The following is a 20,621-nucleotide window of genomic DNA, read 5'->3' as shown; positions in this document are numbered from 1 at the left end:
GTTAGCGCCGGTGGCGACAATTACAACGTGCTGACATGAGCAAAGTTTCCAACCGATTTCTCGTATACAAATAGCAGTTGACCGGCGTTGCCTGGTGAAACGTTGTTGTGATGCGTCGTGTAAGGAGGAGAGATGCGTACCATCACGTTTCCGACTTTGATAAAGATCGCATTGTAGCCTATCGCCATTGCGGTTTACCGTATCGCGACACTGCTGCTCGCGTTGGTCGAGATCCAATGACTGTTAGCAGAATATGGAAACGGTGGGTTCTGGAGGGTAACACGGAACGCCGTGCTGGATCCCAACGGCCTCGTATCACTAGCAGTCGAGATGACAGGCAATCTTATCCGCACGGTTGTAACGGATCGTGCAGCCACGTCTCGATCTCTGACTCAACAGATGGGGACGTTTGCAAGACAACAACCGTCTGCACGAACAGTTCGACGACGATTGCAGCACCATGAACTATCAGCTCAGAGAACATGGCTGCGGTTACCATTGACGCTGCATCACGGACAGGAGCGCCTGCGATGGTGTACTCAACGATCAACCTGGGTGCACGAATGGTAAAACGTCATTTTTTCGGATGAATCCAGTTTCTGTTTACAGCATCATAATGGTCGCATCCGTGTTTGGCGACATCGCGGTGAACGCACATTGGAGGCGTGTATTCGTCATCGCCATACTGGCATATCACCCAGCGTGATGGTATGGGGTGCCATTGGTTACAGGTCTCGGTCACCTCTTGTTCGCATTGACGGCACTTTGAACAGTGGACGTTACATTTCAGATGTGTTACGACCCGTGGCTCTATCGTTCGTTCGATCCCTGCGAAACCCTACAGGATAATGCACGATCGCATGTTGCAGGTCCTGTACGGGCCTTTCTGGATACAAAAATGTTCGACTGGCCAGCACATTCTTCAGATCTCTCACCAAATGAAAACGTCTGGTCAATGGTGGCCCAGCAACTGGCTCGTCACAATACGCCAGTCACTACTCTTGATCAACTTTGGTATCGTGTCGAAGCTGCATGGGCAGCTGTACCTGTACACGCCATCCAAGCTCTGTTTGACTCAATGCCCAGGCGTATCAAGGCCGTTATTACGGCCAGAGGTGGATGTTCTGGGTACTGATTAGTCAGGATCTATGCACCCAAACTGCGTGAAAATGTAATCACATGTCAGTTCTAGTATAATATATTTGTCCTATGAATACCCGTTTATCATCTTCATTTCTTCGTGGTGTAGCAATTTTAATGGCCAGTAGTGTAGTATTCATCTTAAATTGTGATGGAATATTTTCTATAGTTTTAGAATAAGTTATTCACTGACCTTATGAAATGTAACTGCAGTCAATTCGGCTGTGACTCTGATAAGAGGATTCACTGAAGAATAATTCGACCAAAATCGTGACTCCTGAATAGACGGCAGCTGTGGTATGTGGCAAGTACCAGACAGTGGAGTAGATTCTCCCTCACAGCACAAGGCTCTCGAAGTGACCAAAAGGTGAAAGGAAATGTCTTCCAGCAGCACGATAATGACACATCACAGAGACACATTGGTGGCTTTTCTCTCTGAAACGGTTACATATATCGTCTGCAAGCTTATGTCGCGTGCCGCGGTATGCGGAGACACTACAAGCAACACGGTAGAACCGAGAAGAAGCAGAGACTGGAGCTCACCGCTGTGCTACGTCCTCCTCAATGTCTCTAGCTGATGCAGTATTACTTCTCTCTGCTCCCAATAATGAGAGAAGACACGCAGGGGCATCACTAAGCATCTGATGAAGAAATTAGGAGGCTGGGGGCACAGACAGGATGTCGACTTCTTCCATTACGTCTTCAGAAAACTTGTTCGTCATTGGCAGAAGTGTATCCAACTGTACGGTGATTATATAAGAAGTAAATTTCTGTAATTAAAGAGCATTATTTAAAGAGTTTTCCGCCTCCGATTCATTAAAATATTCCCATCGAGTCGCAAGTCAAAGAGATGGAGGCATTACTTCTCATTCGAGTATTGTAAATTTTTCTGAAATAAAAATAGTTGTAACATACTCTGCTTACGCATGCGCAGTTTAAAAAATGCATCACTCTTTGTGTTGCAGCGTTGGCAGCGGCGGCGGTGGTGGCCAGTGCGCTGCACAGGGTCCCCAGGGATGCGACCCCCACCAGAAGTACCGCACCATAGACGGCACCTGCAACAACGTCTACCGGCCAGGACTGGGTGCTGCCCAGTCCACCTACAGCCGACTGCTGGGACCAAAGTACTCTGGAGGTCAGTAAAACCACCACACATCTCCACAACCACACACCCTCATGTCCACACACCCCCACATCCACAACAGCCAACTGCTGAGACCAAAGTACTCCAGAGGTCAGTAAAACCATCACACATCTCCACAATCACACATTCTCACGTCCACACACCCCCACATCCACATACCCCAACATCCACACACCCAATGTCCACACACCAACAGATCCACAACAGCTGACTGCTGGGTTCAAATGGCTCTGAGCACTATGGGACTTAACATCTATGATCATCAGTCCCCTAGAACTTAGAACTACTTAAACCTAACTAACCTAAGGACATCACACACATCCATGCCCGAGGCAGGATTCGAACCTGTGACCGTAGCAGTTGCACCCCTCCGGACTGAGTGCCTAGAACCACTAGACCACCACGGCCGGCGGCTGCTGGGACCAAAGTACTCTGGAGGTCAGTAAAACCATCACACACACCCACATCCACACACCCCAACATCCACACACCCCCATGTCCACACACCAACACATCCACAACAGCCGACTGCTGGGACCAAAGTACTCCGGAGGTCAGTGAAACCATCACACATCTCCACAATCACACATTCTCACGTCCACACACCCCCACATGCACATACCCCAACATCCACACACCCCATGTCCACACACCAACACATCCACAACAGCTGACTGCTGGGACCAAAGTACTCTGGAGGTCAGTAAAACCATCACACACCCCCACATCCACACACCCCAACATCCACACACACCCATGTCCACACACCAACACATCCACACACTAATACATCCTCACACTCCACACCAAAACACACCACACTGACACACACCACAGTGACACCCACCACACTGACACCCACCAAACTGACACAGACCAAACTGACAGAGGCCTCATCAACACACACCACACCAACAGACGCAACACCCTCACATCCACATATCCCCACACTGAAAAGTTTCCAGAGTGACACACACTGACCCACAATCCCTGCACTGACTCAGTTCCACCCTCATGTATTATCACAACTCACATCCACGCTCTCTACCCTACACATGTCCACACCTATGCTACCCACATCCATGCTCTCTATGCCCACACATGCCCACCCCTACACTACCCAAATCCACACTTTCCACTCCCAAACATCCCCATACCTACACTACCCCCACTTCTCACACCCACACAGCCCTATAGTAATACATCCCTGTACCAACAAATCCCTACACCCACATATCCCCACACCAACACATCCCTGCTCTGACACATTCCTGCACCCACACATCCCCACAACTCCAACTCCTGAGATCCACACATCCCCCACCCTCATGCTGACATCTGCCTACACTGACAAACACCTTACTGACACATCACACACCCACACATGCTCACACCTACACACCCACATACTGACGTATACCCATGCTGATGAATCCTCAAACCACTCTAACTGGCCTCTATTATTATTTGAATTTATCTCACGACAAGATCATCATGAAATCTTTCTTTTATAGATTGCAGTAATCAGGATCAGCTATAATCTCAGCCATAAATTTGCTGCAATTAAGAGAAATGGTTATCTAAGTTAAATAATATCCCTCAGCTTAGTGTTGAGTTATAAGCAAAGACTGCATGTCATATTTTTCCGCCGGCCGGTGTGGCCGTGCGGTTCTAGGCGCTTCAGTCTGGAACCGCGTGACCGCTAAGGTCGCAGGTTCGAATCCTGCCTCGGGCATGGATGTGTGTGATGTCCTTAGGTTAGTTAGGTTTAAGTAGTTCTAAGTTCTAGGGGACTGATGACCTCAGATGTTAAGTCCCATAGTGCTCAGAGCCATTTGAACCAACCATATTTTTCCTATCACAAGTACTTGGATTAAATTATCTATTTTATTAAGGAAACACACAATGATTTCTGCTCAAGCCAAAGTTACTGAGTAGCTTCGGCTTGTGTGGCTGCACTTCAAACACATATAGAATGTACAATTATCTAGACTATATAACCCAACGAAGTATAGGATTTCGAAATAAAATAAACTATGCTCAGGTTCTTTTGAGTGGTAGACAGAAGTAATGATTATTAAGAATGAAAATAAGTTAATTTCGTTACACATATTATACAAGCTTCTACTACTAAAATTACAATGACCGCATTTAACTTTGATGTTTTGGAATTGTAAGGGACAGAAATGACGTAAAGAAGGTTGTAAGAATCTTTTCAGTCGTTATTATTTCAGCTAGAAACAGACACCTACATTCATCAGAACGAAGGCAACAATCTCAGTGGTAAACGTAAAGACAGACAAAGGGGAATGGAATAGAATGAACGAATCATTGACTTAAATAACTATGCATACCTAAACATGAATCAAATAAGGAGTGTTAGCTCCTTACTATATGCTTTCTCTTAAACGAACATGAAAATCTACATAAATCATAACAGTGTAGAATACAGCTATTTCCACCATATGCGTAGAATTATTTTGAAAAAATAAAGAGGCGCCACACGCCTTAACACCATACACTATTAGACTTTCACTCCTACACACCACCTCACTTACATGCCACATACCTTAAGAATTACCTCCATCCACACACCCTCCTACCCACAATCCCCACCACACACACCCTACTTTGCAAAGTACTCACCCACACCATATCATCCTGAGTGCAGATTATTTATAATGAATGGCCAAAAGTCAAGGGAAAGCACTGAATGTGATATCATTAGCTAATCATTCCTCCGCCAGAGAATAACTTTTTATTGGTTTTCGGAACATGTCCTTTCAGGCAGCTGAACACTGGAAATGTTACATTATGGATTACAATTTGTTGTGACAATTCAAAGTAGACATTAATTTAAGTCGACCCTTGTACGAAGTACGAAGTACGAAGTTACATATGCTTAAAAAGGACTGACTACGACATAAAACAAGTCTTACATTCACGGTATACAGAAACAAGTAGACAAGACGAAAATGTAACACAGGATACACATAGGTCTGTGAAGAGATGGAATCGTTCTGGAGGGATATTTAGCAATGAATCTTGCAGTACTTCTCACACTCGGGCGCCACACATAATGCGACATAACTCGAGAGTGAATAAAAGCCTGCTCAAATTAAAAACGCGTTGTTGTCCTAGAGTAGCTGTCTATCTCTTTGACACGTCATATGCCCCCGTTTCTAGTTGAAAGTTACGACTTGCATCCAAGATGACGAATTCGAAAGTGGCCACTGTGTTGGTAACATAGCCTAATAGGTTTTCCGTTCCCACTCCCCTCACCATCCGATTTCATACTATTTCTTGTCCTCCATCTGCACTAGTTTTAGAACCGTGAACACAAGCATATGGGCCACCCTGTACATATAAATTGGTTACTAGTCACAGCTATTGCTTAACTGCTGCAACGGCAGAACACAGGCAGTTCACTACACAAATACCTCCCCGATATTTTGCTAACAATTTTGACGATTATTTCTTCATCTGTGCATCAGAAATAGCGTACAAACTACTCCTTCGATGTTACTACGGACACACTGGCCCCTGTCATGTATACTTCGCGCATAACTGAGTTGTTCGTTGAGTGGCAGAATTTCCAGGCGCAAGTTACTGGCTTTCTGAGCTGACCTACTTTCCTCGACAGCTTTTGAACGAAAACACCGGATCGGTACTTTCTAAAACTGAAAAGTACATCTTTGCGTGGCTGTATTATTAATTATTGTGCCATATGTTGTCTATGACGTAATAATATTAAGACCACTCGATCTTTCCGAAGAAATGATCGCCCACGTGTTGTCTAATGGTACCACGCAGGTTCACGGGGAACGCACGGAATGAGAACAGCAATATTTTCAATTATTTATTTTATTTATTTTTTTCACCTTTTTCAACTCGGATTTTTTGCGCACTAATAGTTCGCCCTATCTCTCTGAAACCAGATTAACTTTCTCACGTCAGCAAGGCCACGACTGATCACTGTGTGAGAAATGAGCTTACCATTCCGCACTCCCGAAAAAAATTCTCTGTCCCAAGACTATACAGGGTGTCCCATTTATCTTGACCACCCTAAATAACTCTTTGTCCAGACGCAAATTACAAAATGTTTCAAGCAAATGTTCTTTAGCCGTCAGGGGGACATCAATGAGCATGCTTGCCTTCGTTGCACCTTTGTTTTTTTTACAAAGATATGAACAACGGTAGGACTTTTCTAAGTGGCAACCTGTATTTTTTATTCGGTAACTCATTTCCTCTCCTAAAGACCTATACAAAAATGTATCACAGTGTACCATTCACTGAAATGCAACGTTATTAATTAGATAACACAACACTGACGTTGACGCTCCCAGCGCTTAGTGCAGGTACTCGGGGCAATGGAACTCATCCACGTGCTGACTTTGGCAGAGGACAAATTCAAACGTAAGTAGAATGCACACCCGTCATTCCGTCAACCATCGTCAGTTGAAGAGTTGTGTGAGTAGAATGTACACCAAAGAAGGTAGAAATGCTACTCATTTTTGGGGAATGTAAGTTAGCAGAACAGTAACTGCAATACTCTTTTCTTATGTACCGGTACATTTAGTACAGTTGTTTAGTACTTTTAAATACTGTTGTGTAGAGTAGGCATACAGTAAAGGCTGTCCTTCCTACAAACTGCTTCAACATAACGTTTCTTTTTTTGTCGTTGAAGGCAGGCGAAATGCTACGCAGGCAGCGGAATTGTACAGAGCGATATCCTGACAAGAATCCACCTTCCCGACGGATGTTTTCTCGTCTTGTTGCGACGCTTCAGGAAACGGGAAGTTTCAACGCACGACAACGCAATAGTCGTAGCACTCGCACAGACGAAGCTGCCGAAGTTACTGTTCTCGCTTCCGTTGCTATGAATCCACATGTCGGCACACGACAGCTTGAACACGAGATTGGCATTCCTAAAACCAGTGTACATCGTATTCTTACACGTCACCGGTTCCATCCTTACCATGTACACCTACATCAAGAATTGCATGGGAATGGTTTCCAGAATCGTGTACAGTTCTGTCAGAGGGCACAGCAGCAAATCCTCGCTAACCCGAACTTCTTCTCCAGTGTTCTATTTGCCGATGAATGTTCCTTCTCAAACAAAGGACAGGTAAACACAAGGAATATGCATCATTGGTCCAGCGACAACTCACGATGGCTTGGACAGGTGGAACACCAGCAGCGTCAATGGAGAGTTAATGTCTGGTGTGGGATACTTGGTACTACAGTTATTGGCTCCTATTTCATCAATGGTAGTCTAAACGGCACAGCGTATGCCAACTTCCTCAGTCGAATTCTTCCTCCTCTTCTGGATGAAGTGCCGCTAAGAACCAGAATGCTTATGTGGTATCAACACGATGGATGTCCAGCACATAATGTCTTGCGTGCACGTCGTGTTCTGAACGGAAGGTATCCTGCCAGATGGATTGGTCGAGGAGAAACAGTTACTTGGCTTGCTAGGTCTCCTGATTTAAATCCTCTGGACTTTTTCTTTAGAGATGCATTAAAGATGTTGTCTATCGGGATATCCCAACAACTCCAGAGGACATGCAGTAACGTATCGTGCTTGCTTGTAATTCTCTTCAGCAGGCATCACTGGAAGCAGTAAATCTTTCATTCAACGAGTGCACCAGTGTATCGGTGTCCAGGGTGACGACTTTGAACACCTTTGAATGTTCTACTCCTGGACAGTGGTACAGGAGAGTCAAAGTCAATTTTGGGTTATGTTTTCATTGTTTTCTGACTACTCCAGCAAGTGGACGAGGTTGTGATCCCGGGCTCAAAGTCAATGTTGTGTTATGTAATTAATAATGCTGTGTTACAGTTAATGATACAATGTGATACTTTTTGAATAGGTCTTTAGGAGAGGAAATGAATTACCGAATAAAAAATACAGGGTGCCATTTAAAAAAGTTGCGACCGAACCGCCGAATCTTTCCATCAGTAAATGGGGTATGTTCTCAAGTGACTCCGTTGTTTTAACCCCTCCACTGACAGAATGACCCGCTTCCTACTTCCGTATGTATAAAGCCAATACGGACTTGTAGCTGTCACGCCTTTGCGCTTACTGCTGCGTATTTTAACCGTAAATAGCTCAGCCCTAATGGTAAGAGTTAGTAGTGAATTCACGTTATTAATCTTTGAAGACAGCACAGCTGCCACAAGATCAGCTCACTTTTACTCCACTCCTACCCTCGCCATTACACCACATTAACTAGGTGCTACATGGACCTTGCTAAATTCACTTGCGTATACATTTTTGACCGTTACTCGCCAGTATTTACCTATTGGATTAGTACACTCCTAACCGGACTATTTCTCAAAGAGCTGTGATGATTGAACGGGTTCGATCCACGGCCTACAGTGCCCTACAGTTCACACGGTAACACTGCCTACCTGACCCACTTAACTTGGTAGTGAGCTTATGTATCCAATCACCACTGCTAGCAGCAGTGGATAATCCTATCAGCACGACGAGAGCAGCAGACTTACCGTCGAATCATCCTGAAAATACTTATAACTACGGTCGCCAGCTCTGAAGGAGCAAAAGAATAAATCAATTTTTTGGCTCGTTTCAAAGTGAAACGGCTTGAGTTGAATTTAAACTTAATTCTGAATATTACTATTTCTGATCATTCTAGGTGATTCTACAAAGCAAATACTCTCTCAATTTCTGTGAGTTGGCTTGGTAATTACTACCAAGACAATTTATGCAACTTAGGTTAACAAAATCCTATCCTTCAACTTATTTAATGATTTTGGATATTACTCTTTGGACATTTGATATAGACTTAGTTAAGTGACTTTACTTGAAAGGTTACTCAGAAAAATTTAAGAAATTATAAATAGGCGACTCATTCTGGTATGACCATTGCTCTTTTCAACATTCTTATATGCTAAAGTATTCTACACCCAAAAGAATTGTAAATGAAAGAGGCGATGGTGGCCTCAGTCTGATTTCACTACACTATGTTTCAGGTTACTACACTTTACAATGAACAACATGCCTCGTAATTTTACTCATTACTATATTCTGTCTTCTGCACTTGCACAAAAGAAAACTGGTATTCTCCTTTTACATGTATACAAAGTTCGACTTAACAATTGCAAGCAGTCTTGCCTTGGGTAGCCGTGTCGGTGCTGGTGGTGAGATGCATGTGGTTAACGCAGCTCTTCACGCCTCATGCCCTCAATGGCGGCTGGAACTACGAGCTGTAGCACTCGTATAAGCTACTGCACGTCCGCCACAAAATCTGGGCGCAGGAACTCTTACAATCAGCCCCAGTGGCATAGAGACGGCTTCGACAACCATTTGTCGCGTTCCACTCCACAAACGGCGACGATATTCGCCTCTTCGCTGTTGCAGAATCACTTTTGCGTGAGCACAGTTACGCACGTCCTGTCACGTCAACACTCCCCAGGCCATTCCATTGTTCAGTCCCTGTGTCTCCAGCTACCTCTAGCTATGCTCGTATCACCAAGAGTGGGGGCGTTCCCCTACCACCTTTTCACCGAAATCATTTAGTATTTAAGAATATTTATATTTATTACCCTGGAGTTCATACCAGTCATAATAATTTACTACTAGCGCCTTATAACATTAAATCATACACTAATAGCTTATAATTACCAAGAAAAAGAATACATTTGACTCCGATAGCTTAGTGCATTGTCTGAGAGGCAGCGCTAATTCCCAGTTCCGCCAATAGATGGCATCAGGGTGCACTCCCTGGCAGTCTCACACCAGCGCGCCCGTTTCCGACGCGCGGGCTCCAAATTACTGTCAGCCCACCATCATTTCAGTTCCGTTACAAAGTCATACCGCTGTTCATATCTTTGTAAAAAACAAAGCTACAACGAAGGCAATCATACTGATTGATGTTCCCCTGACGGCAAAAGAACATTTGCTTGAAACATTTTGTAATTTTGCATCTGGACAAACAGTTAATTAGGGTGGTCAAGGTAAATGGAACACCCTGTATATTTAGGTAGATAATGCATCAAATATAATTCATCAGAAGCTGGGTTGATAAGAATGTACAATATCCACCTATTGCTCTACACGATTAAGGAATCCAGCTCCACGCTCCGATTTGTAGATTGCCAGGTTTGGTTTTCCTGATTTCGACATTCTCGTTAATAGCCTCGTATCACACATCCAAAAGAGGAACTACTTTGCCTCCAGACTACTTCACCCAAAATGATGCTGTTTTAAGCTATACAGTAGAGAGGCACATATATGAGCTGTAGTTTCTATCAGAAGCAGGAGTACAGTTTTAGATATTGAAGAAGAGATCGATTCCAACTATCTCACTGTGGAAGTGTCTTACTAGGAGATGTACGAAGAATAACTGTGCAACTGACGGAGAGAAATAACATGTTTAGGTGTTATTTTGAGTTTTTGTACTAGAAGTTTGATGTAGGCGAACTTTCATAGCACTGCAAGGTTAAATAGTAAAGACAAAAAGAAATTCATTCACACACCCAATAGTATTATTTTCTAAATAAAACATTTCTAGGAACTCTCTGCGCAATAACTCGTCCTCCCGTCTTTGTCCATGTCCTGTTTCCGACTCTCTTGTCCATTCCCTCCACCCCTGTCCGCCTAGCTGCCCTTACCACACCACCCTCCTTCTGAAATTCAGCCTTCTTCATTGTTATTGCCAATTCAGATTCCATAACAATAATATTCTAATCATAAGCCAATAAGACACTGTGAAAGCCGACTGCGAGGACGAAAACAAAATAGCACACTGATGTGTATACAATTTTTGTTCAAATATACATATAATGATATATACATATATACATTTCTATATATGGGAGAAGCAATATGTGTAATGGTTTAAATGTCCTACATAGGGAGGAATGATCACCACGATAAAATAAGAGAAATCAGAGCTCGTTTTTCCCGCGTACCGTTCGAGAGTGGAACGGTAGATAGACAGCATGGAGGTGGTTCATTGAACCCTCTGCCAGGCACTTTATTGTGAATAGCAGAGTAATCACGTAGATGTAGATACGCTATGTGTTGAGTGTTGTTTGCTGACAGATACCTGTTGTTTCCACAGCCAACCGGCAGCCGGCAGTGTCCGTGACGGGGCACTCGCTGCCCCCGGCGAGGACGGTCAGCTGGGTGTTGTTCCCGGACAACCCGATCCACGACCCCATCTGGACGCTGGTGGCCATGCAGTGGGGGCAGATCATGACGCACGACATGAGCATGGCCGCGGGCACATCGCAGGCCAGTCAGTAACAATTCTCTCTCTCTCTCTCTCTCTCTCTCTCTCTCTCTCTCTTTCTTTCTCCATTCTGTTCCTGCCTCTGTGGATCACGAGTCTCTGACTGTTTTGACGTGTCACAGCATGACTTCAAGTCGTAAACTAATGTCATCACCTCAGAGTAGCACACACACCCTATAGTGTCTATTGGATATCTATCAATCTGTCTCGTCATCTATAAATTTTGTCCTGAATGTATTTAGGAACCAGGTTTTAAATTGTAAGACATTTCCAGGGGCAGATGTCGACTCTGACCACAATCTATTAGTTATGAACTGTAGATAAAAACTGAAGAAATTGCAAAAATGTGGGAATTTAAGGAGATGGGACCTGGATAAACTGAAAGAACCAGAGGTTGTACAGAGTTTCAGGGAGAACATAAGGGAACAATTGACAGGAATGGGGAAATAAATACAGTAGAAGAAGAATGGGTAGCTTTGAGGGATGAAATAATGAAGGCGGCAGAGGATCAAATAGGTAAAAAGACGAGGGCTAGTAGAAATCCTTGGGTAACAGAAGAAATATTGAATTTAATTGATGAAAGGAGAAAATATAAAAATACAGTAAATGAAGCAGGCAGAAAGGAATACAAACGTCTCAAAAATGATATCGACAGGAAGTGCAAAATGGCTAAGCAGGGATGACTAGAGGATAAACGTAAGGATGTAGAGGCTTATCTCACTAGGAGTAAATTAGATACTCCATACAGGAAAATTAAAGAGCCCTATGCAGAAAGGAGAACCACTTGCATGAATATCAGGAGCCTTGATGGAAACCCAGTTCTAAGCAAAGAAGGTAAAGCATAAAGTTGCAAGGAGTATATAGAGGGTCTATACGAGGGCGATGTACTTGAGAAAATGCAAGAGGATGTAGATGAAGACGAAATGGGAGATATGATACTGAGTGAACAGTTTGACAGAGCACTGAAGGACCTGAGTCGAAACAAGGCCCCTGGAGTAACAACATTCCATTAGAACTACTGACAGCCTTGGGAGAGCCAGTCCTGACAAAACTCTACCATCTGGTGAGGAAGATTTATGAGACAGGCGAAATACCCTCAGACTTCAAGAAGAATATAATAATTCCAATCCCAAAGAAAGAAGGTGTTGACAGATGTTAAAATTACCGAACTATCAGTTTAATAAGTCACAGCTGCAAAATACTAAAACGAATTCTTTACAGACGAATGGAAAAACTAGTAGAGGCCAACCTCGGGGAAGATCAGTTTGGATTCCGTATAAATCAATATAATACTGACCCTACGACTTATCTTAAAAGAAAGATAGACTTAGAGAAATGATTGGAATACTCTCTTTCAAATTCAGAAGGTGGCAGAGGTAAAATACAGGGAGCGAAAGGCTATTTACAATTTCTACAGAAAGCAGATGGCAGTTATTAGAGTCGAGGGGTATGAAAGGGAAGCAGTGGTTGGGAAGGGAGTGAGACAGGGTTGTAGCCTATCCCCAATGTTATTCAATCTGTATATTGAGCAAGCAATAAAGGAAACAAAAGAAAAGTTCGGAGTAGGTATTAAAATCCATGGAGAAGAAATAAAAACTTTTGAGGTTCGCCGATGACATTGTAATTCTGTCAGAGACAGCAAAGAAGAGCAGTTGAATGGAATGGACAGTGTCTTGAATGGAGGGTATAAGATGAACATCAACAAAAGCAAAACGTGGATAATGGAATGTAGTCGAATTAAGTCGGGTGATGGTGAGGGGATTAGGATAGGAAATGAGACACTCAAAGTAGTAAAGGCGCTTTGCTATTTGGGGCCTCTTGCAGGCGTATATTAGCAGTCATCAGACTTCTGCAGGAGCAAGTTCGGGGTCTATCGAGACAGGGGTTTATCGTTCTGTGATACTGCTGCACATGTTGGTCTGTAACCCACGACTAAAATGTGAACATGGAATTAACGTATTCAGGAGAGACGTACTCAATGTCACTCACGCAGGATATCAGAGGCCCAAAGCGACTACCGCCCGACAGACATTGATTGCTCGAGCATGGAGGACCGTACAGCTACGTGAGGTACACTACTGGCCATTAAAATCGCTACACCACGAAGATGACGTGCTACAGACGCGAAATTTAACCGACAGGGAGAAGATGCTGTGATATCCAAATGAATAGCTTTTCAGAGAATTCACACAAGTTTGGCGCTGGTGGCGACAACTACATCGTGCTGACATGAGGAACGTTTCCAGCCGATTTCTCATACACAAACAGCAGTTGACCGGCGTTGCCTGGTGAAACGTTGTTGTGATGCCTCGTGTAAGGAGGAGAAATGCGTACCATAACGTTTCCGACTTTGATAAAGGTCGGATTGCAGCCTATCGCAATTGTGGTTTAGCGTATCGCGACATTGCTGCTCGCGTCGCTCGAGATCCAATGACTGTTAGCAGAATATGGAAAAGGTTTCAGGAGGGTAATACGGAATGCCCTGCTGGATCCCAACGGCCTCGTATCACTAGCAGTCGAGATGACAGGCATCTTATCCGCATGGCTGCAACGGATCGTGCAGCCAGGTCTCGATCCCTGAGTCAACAGATGGGGACGTTTTCAAGACAACAACCATCTGCACGAACAGTTCGACGACGTTTGCAGCAACATGGACTATCAGCTCGGAGACCACGGCTGCGGTTACCCTTGGCGCCTGCGATGGTGTACTCAACGACGAACCTGGTTGCACGAATGGCAAAACATAATTTTTTCGGATGAATCCAGGTTTTGTTTACAGCATAATGATGGTCACAACCGTGTTTGGTGACATCGTGGTGAACACACATTGGAAGCGTGTATTCGTCATCGCCATATTGGCGTTTCACCCGGCGTGATGGTATGGGGTGCCATTGGTTACACCTCTCGGTCACCTCTTGTTCGCAATGACGGCACTTTGAACAGTGGACGTTACGTTTCAGGTGTGTTACGACCCGTGACTCTACCCTTCATTCGATCCCTGCGAAACCCTACATTTCAGCAGGATAATGCACGACCGCATGTTTCAGGTCCTGCACGGGCCTTTCTGGATACAGACAATGTTCGACTGCTGCCCTGGCCAGCACATTCTCCAGATCTCTCACCAATTGAAAACGTTTGGTCAATGGTGGCCGAGCAACCGGCTCGTCACAATACGCCAGTCACTTCTCTTGATGAACTGTGGTATCGTGTTGAAGCTCCATGGGCAGCTGTACCTCTACACGCCATCCGAGCTCTGTTTGACTCAATGCCCAGGCGTATGAAGGCCGTTATTACGGCCAGAGGTGGTTGTTCTGGGTACCGATTTCTCAGGATCTAGGCACCCAAATTGTGTGAAAATGTAATAACGTGTCAGTTCTAGTATAATATATTCGTCCAGTGAATGCCCGGTTATCATCTGCATTTCTTCTTGGTGTAGCAATTTTAATGGCCCGTCGTGTATATTTTATGACCGTGACTTATTAAACTGAACTGGCAGTTGCAAGTCACCTCGGGGGACAATAATATTTTGGGTAAACATTCCCCCTCTCATGCTCTGTCCGTTTAGATTCTAGCCAATAACGATCACCAACCAATAGCGGTAGCAGGAATTTCAACCAATAACCCTTTTCCAGAGTAAGTGTGGAATATTGCTTTTCTATCCAATGACGATGGGTCGCCAATGGTATCCACAGGAGATGAGCTACCAACGCCCATTCTTCTGAATCAGAGCGGGAATATTAGGCTATGACTATGGCCCACCAATGGTAGCCATATGAACGTTAACCAATACTATCACTTCTCCAGCACGAACACGTGAAAACCTCCCTTTATAAGAGGACGCGACACTCGTCTCTTACAGTGTTCCAGCAGTAGTGGACATCAGAAGATCCTGAGGAAGATCCCAGCAGAGGGGTCGAAACGTCGCTCATTTTAAAAGATACATGACGCGGCCTAATAACCCATAAGATTTTAACTTCAGTTCAATAGTACTTTGAAGCGAGAGCAACTGCTATTTTTGGAATTCAAGAGTGTTCATACAGGCAATCTGATGACGTGTCGAGCATCATGCACTGGGAGCATGACGACCATTGTTGAGGCTCCCGTTGACAGGACAGCAGAAAGAGGGTTGCCGACAGTGGTGGCACAGTGACAACATTAGAAGCAGTAGGTGCCCTACATCGTCTATTCAGACAACTCCTGGTTCTGTGTGCAGGATCACGATGGACGTATCCGCGTGTGGAGGGTTTGAAGAGAATGGACGTTTTCCAGTTGCATCTGTCACTGTCAAACGGGCCTAGGTATGCTGATATTGGGCGCTGTTCTGTACACCACACAGCCACCTCTGCATAGCTGGTTAGATTTGAACGACTGTCTCTACAATCATCATATTTTAAGGCCAGTACTTGTGCTCTGTTTTCGAAGTGTAGGTGACGTTATGTTTCAACAAGATAACACACGACCTCAGACTTCTCAACCACTGACAACACCTGCTCATGGGTTACCACCATTTGCTAACCACTGCGGTTGAAGAATGGGATATCCATGAAGTCGTATGGCTTGAAGTGTCCGTAATTGTCATCAAAGCTCTATACAATTCGATAACCAGCCAGATTGTAGTTATTGTTGCCACCAGACATCTTTGCTCTCTGTGTTCTAAATTTCACACCTTGTACATCCCAAATGTAATCATGTGTTCTTCCTACCGAGCTGTTTACCCACAATAAGTAAACTTCTATATGCACTTTCGTTTCTTGTACCACAAATTTAATGGCCAGGAGCACATTTTCTGTGAAGTTTACACACTTGATCATTATCCTATGTCACGCGAGAGTTTTTAACCAATCTCCAAGTCCCAATTTTATCTACTTTAAACCCATGTTTTTTTATCATGTTTATTTTATCTTCACATATTCTTTCGAGTGACCTGCCAGGTTGGCCAAGGACGCTAATGCGCTGCTCCCTGGATTCGGGTAGGCGCCATGGCCCCGGTTCGAATCCGCCTGGCGGATTAACGACGAGGGCCGGTGCACGAGCCAGCCTCGATGTTGTTTTTATGCGGTTTTCCACACCCCACTAGGTGAATACTGGGCTGGTCCCCACGTCCAGCCTCAGTTACAAGACTCGCATACATTTGAAAACGTTCGCACTACTTCATGGCTTACAGTAGGCGCAGGCAGCTGGGGTATACTAATTCTGTCCTGGGGGGGGGGGGGCGGGGGGGGGGGGGAGGGAGGATACCAGGTGCTAAACAGAAAGGGCATGTGGCCACCCTGTGACACTAACCTCGCCAAATCCATAGCAACAGGGCGGACCCCGTGCTGAAGTGGGACAAAAGCCCAAGAAAATGACGATGATATCCTTACGAGCACATTTCTGGGTAGTTTTGTTTCATTCATTGCAATCTGCATGTTTCGTGTGCAGTTGCCTAGAAAATTCTCGTTTTGCTTTTAATAGCTGCATAGTTGCATTTGACATCATTTCCTTTTCTTCCTTCAAAGCTTTAACATACACTGAGGTCACAAAGACATGGGGTAGCGATTTGCACATATACAGATAGTGGTAGTCTCGTTTACACATGATACAAAAGGGTAGTGCAGTTGCGGAGCTGTCATTTGTACTCAAGTGATTCATGTGAAAATGTTTCCGACATGATTATGGTCGCACGACGGCATTAACAGACTTTTAACGCGTAATGGTAGTTGGAGCTACATGCGTGGGACATTCCATTTGGGATCTCGTTAGGGACTTCAGTATTCCGAGAGTGTGCCGAGAATATAAAATTTCACGCATTACCTCTCACCATGGTCAGTGCTATGGTAGACGGCCTTCACTAACCGACAAGCAGCATGCCCTGAAATAACCGCAGAAGTCAATGTGGTACGCACGACTGAGGCGAAATCTGGCATTAATGGGCTATGGCAGCAGGCGACCCACGTGAGTGCCTTTGCCAACAGCACGAAGTCGCCTGCAGCGCCTCTCCTGCGCTCCTGACCGTATGGGTTGGACCCCAGACGACTGTAAAAACGTGACCTGGCCAGGTGAGACCCGACTCCAGCTGGTAAGAGCTGACGGTGGGGTTCGATCGTGGCGCAGACCCCGTGAAGCCAACGACCGAAGTTGTCGACAAGGCACTCTGTAACTGGTGGTGGTTCCATAGTGTTGTTGGCTGTGTTTACATGAAATGGACTGGGTCCTCTGATCCAACTGAACCGATAACTGACTCGAAACAGTTATGTTCGGGTACTTGGAGACCATCGGCAGCCATTGGTGGTTTTCATGAAATTCCATCTTGGGCGTTGTACGGTTGTTATTAGTGGGATATGGATTCCAATTCCAATCAAGACTGGGCGATGTCGGCTATGAGGGGAGTCTGTTAATACACGTCTTGTAGTTCTTAGTGGTGTATGGTTATTGCCAGTCGTCACAAAGCATAAATCTGGATTATATTCCTTTCTCCAAGCTGCTGAATCTAACAACACTACCACAACAAAGGTAAAATTTAATTATGATTGTAGTGTTGCTCACGCTGCTAAATATTGCATTTTCGGGCAACAACACATTATGTGGCAGGTGTCATTAGAGCACAGTTAATAAAGTCATTTCATGTAATAATGAATAAACTAGGCACTCATCTTTTCGTGTTTCCCACGCTGGTCTCGTTGTGAACTCATGGCTCAATCGTCGAAAATCTAGGTACCGATGATTCCAAGCTCGGATGCAAAGAGGACTAGGTGTTATTCTGCGATATTCAAAAGTTTTATAGATGTCATTCATAAACCATTCTTGAAGGTTTAACTTTTGCAAGTTAGGACAATGGTGATGTAAAAAAAGTAATCAGCACTCCGAATTTAAGTTACACTTCTTTTTTATTACTTTTGTTGCAATATCACGTAACTCACAAAACATCACTTCACAATATAAAACATACTTGAAAATATCTTCCTCACTGTTAAAGTTCACATTTTATAAACTGACTACAGTTTGCGTCTTTTCAACATGACGACCAAGACTTGACTCCCTCATAAGCGCTTACGCGTCCAAAAATCAGAGTTACAAGTACGTCCAAGATCATAGTGACAAAAGAAAGAATTCACATAAGAATAATATCATTGCAATATAAACATATCGATATATCAAAGTACCTCTACATTAATGAAATCAAATCTGAATGTTGTCTCAGAAATATGTTAACTACTTTACAGAAACACAGCAGAATATTGCTGGTATCGAGAGGTTGAGGTGAGGTGTCGTAATGGTTACGTAATTCAAGTACCATTACATGACCTAAATGTTCCTTGATCCTTTGGGTTGAAAACTAAGAACATGGGAGAGAGTGTCACGGACATGATTTGCAGTGGACATCATTACAATGAAGGCGTTTTTCGTTGCGGCGGAATCTTCTCACGAAATTTCAGTCACCAAATTTCTCCTCCAAATGCGAAAATATTTTGTTGACACCGACTTACATACGGAGAAACGTACATCGTAATAAAACGAGGGAAATCAGAGTTCGCACGGAAAGATATAATTGTTCTTTTTTTTTCGCGCTCTGATCGAGATTGGAATAATAGAGAATTATTGTGAAGACACTTAAGTGTGATTTATAGAGTACCCATGCATAGTTAGATGCAGATGCAGAAACAACAGTGGCATCGGGCGTTCCGCAAGGAAGTGTTGCAGGCTATCTGCTGTTCCCGATCTACATGAACGCTTTGCGAGAGAATGTACCCAGATTTCTTTGATTCTTTGCAGATGATGCTGTTATTTACCGACTTGTACAGTCGTTACAATAAAAAGCTATTGCAAAATGTGTTAAACACGATATCTGTATGGTGCGAAAAGTGGCAACTGACTCTAAATAATGAAATCATTCATACGAGTATTAAAAGGAATCCAGTAAATTCCGGTTACGTGATAAATCGCACAAATCTGACGGCTGCGAATTCGACTAAATACCTAGCAGATACAATTACGAACATCTTAACGGTCATATTACGTAACGCTCTGAGGAACGTGTACCACAAAAATGTGTTTTATTGGCAGAACACTTAGAACATGCAACAGTGTACTAAAGAGATTGCCTACAGTACTCCTGTCCGTCCTCTGGTAGAATACTGTTGTGCAGTGTGGGATCCTTACCAGATACGATTGCTGCAGAACATCGAAAAAGTTCAAAGAAGGACAGCACGTTTTGTATTATGGCGAACAAGGGGAGAGAGTGCCATCGATATGATCCGCGACTTTGGGTGTCAATCGTTAAAACAAAGGCATTTTTCAATGCACAAAATTTTAACCTCCTGGTTTCTCCTCTGAATGCGACAATATTCTACTCGCGAAAACCTTCACAGGAACGGATAACCATCTTAATAAAATAAGAGATATCGGAGCTTCCACGGAAATCGGGCGCCATTCAAGAGTAGAACGGTAGAGAAATTGCTTGAGACTGATTTGATGTACCCTCTGCCAGGCAATCAATTGTGAATTGCAGACTAGTCATGTAGATGGTCACAAAGTACTGCCTCATCAGTGTGCTATGCTACACGTTCACGTATATCAGTTTTCGATTTTAATTATGATACAGCCCATATTATATGAATTTTCACTAGCTACTGCGCCACCTACGAATGTAGGAAAAGAATCAACTTCAGAGTTTCCTAACAACTAGCCATCACGACTGTTATCAAAAGGGAAAAAAATCCTATAATGAAATTTCCTGGCAGTTTAAAACTGTGTGCCACGCTGGGTCTCGAACACCGCACCTTTGCCTTTAATGGGCAAGTGCTCTGCCTACTTAGCTATCCAAGCACGACTCACGACCCGTTCCCACAGCTCCAATTTCGTCAGTACGTCATCTTCTACATTCCAAACTTCATAGAAGGTCCTAAGTTCAGGTCCAGGACCGACACAAAATTTTAATCTGCGAGGACGTTTCATGTCACTGTAGACTCCCGGAATGAGATTTTCACTCTGCAGCGGAGTGTGCGCTGATATGAAACTTTCTGGCACATTAAAACTGTGTGCCGCATCGAGACTCGAACTCGGGACCTTTGCCTTTCGGGGGCAAGTGCTCTACCAAC

General features: G+C 44.1%; 1 protein-coding gene across 1 annotated transcript in view; it reads left to right on the top strand.

Annotated features, from left to right (window-relative positions):
• The first annotated feature begins 2,962 nt into the window (after positions 1-2,962).
• Positions 2,963-20,621, top strand: part of LOC124552510 (peroxidase) — a 74,635-nt gene continuing 56,976 nt past the window's right edge. Inside the window, exons 1-2 of the mRNA XM_047126800.1 lie at positions 2,963-2,983; positions 11,374-11,550. Of these exons, the coding sequence (XP_046982756.1) occupies positions 11,490-11,550 (61 nt within the window). The 5' untranslated portion in view covers positions 2,963-2,983; positions 11,374-11,489. The remainder of the gene's footprint in view (positions 2,984-11,373; positions 11,551-20,621) is intronic.

This window comes from Schistocerca americana, chromosome 10, assembly GCF_021461395.2.
Source record: "Schistocerca americana isolate TAMUIC-IGC-003095 chromosome 10, iqSchAmer2.1, whole genome shotgun sequence".
Taxonomy (NCBI): domain Eukaryota; kingdom Metazoa; phylum Arthropoda; class Insecta; order Orthoptera; family Acrididae; genus Schistocerca; species Schistocerca americana.
This window is presented reverse-complemented; position numbering and strand designations above follow the sequence as displayed.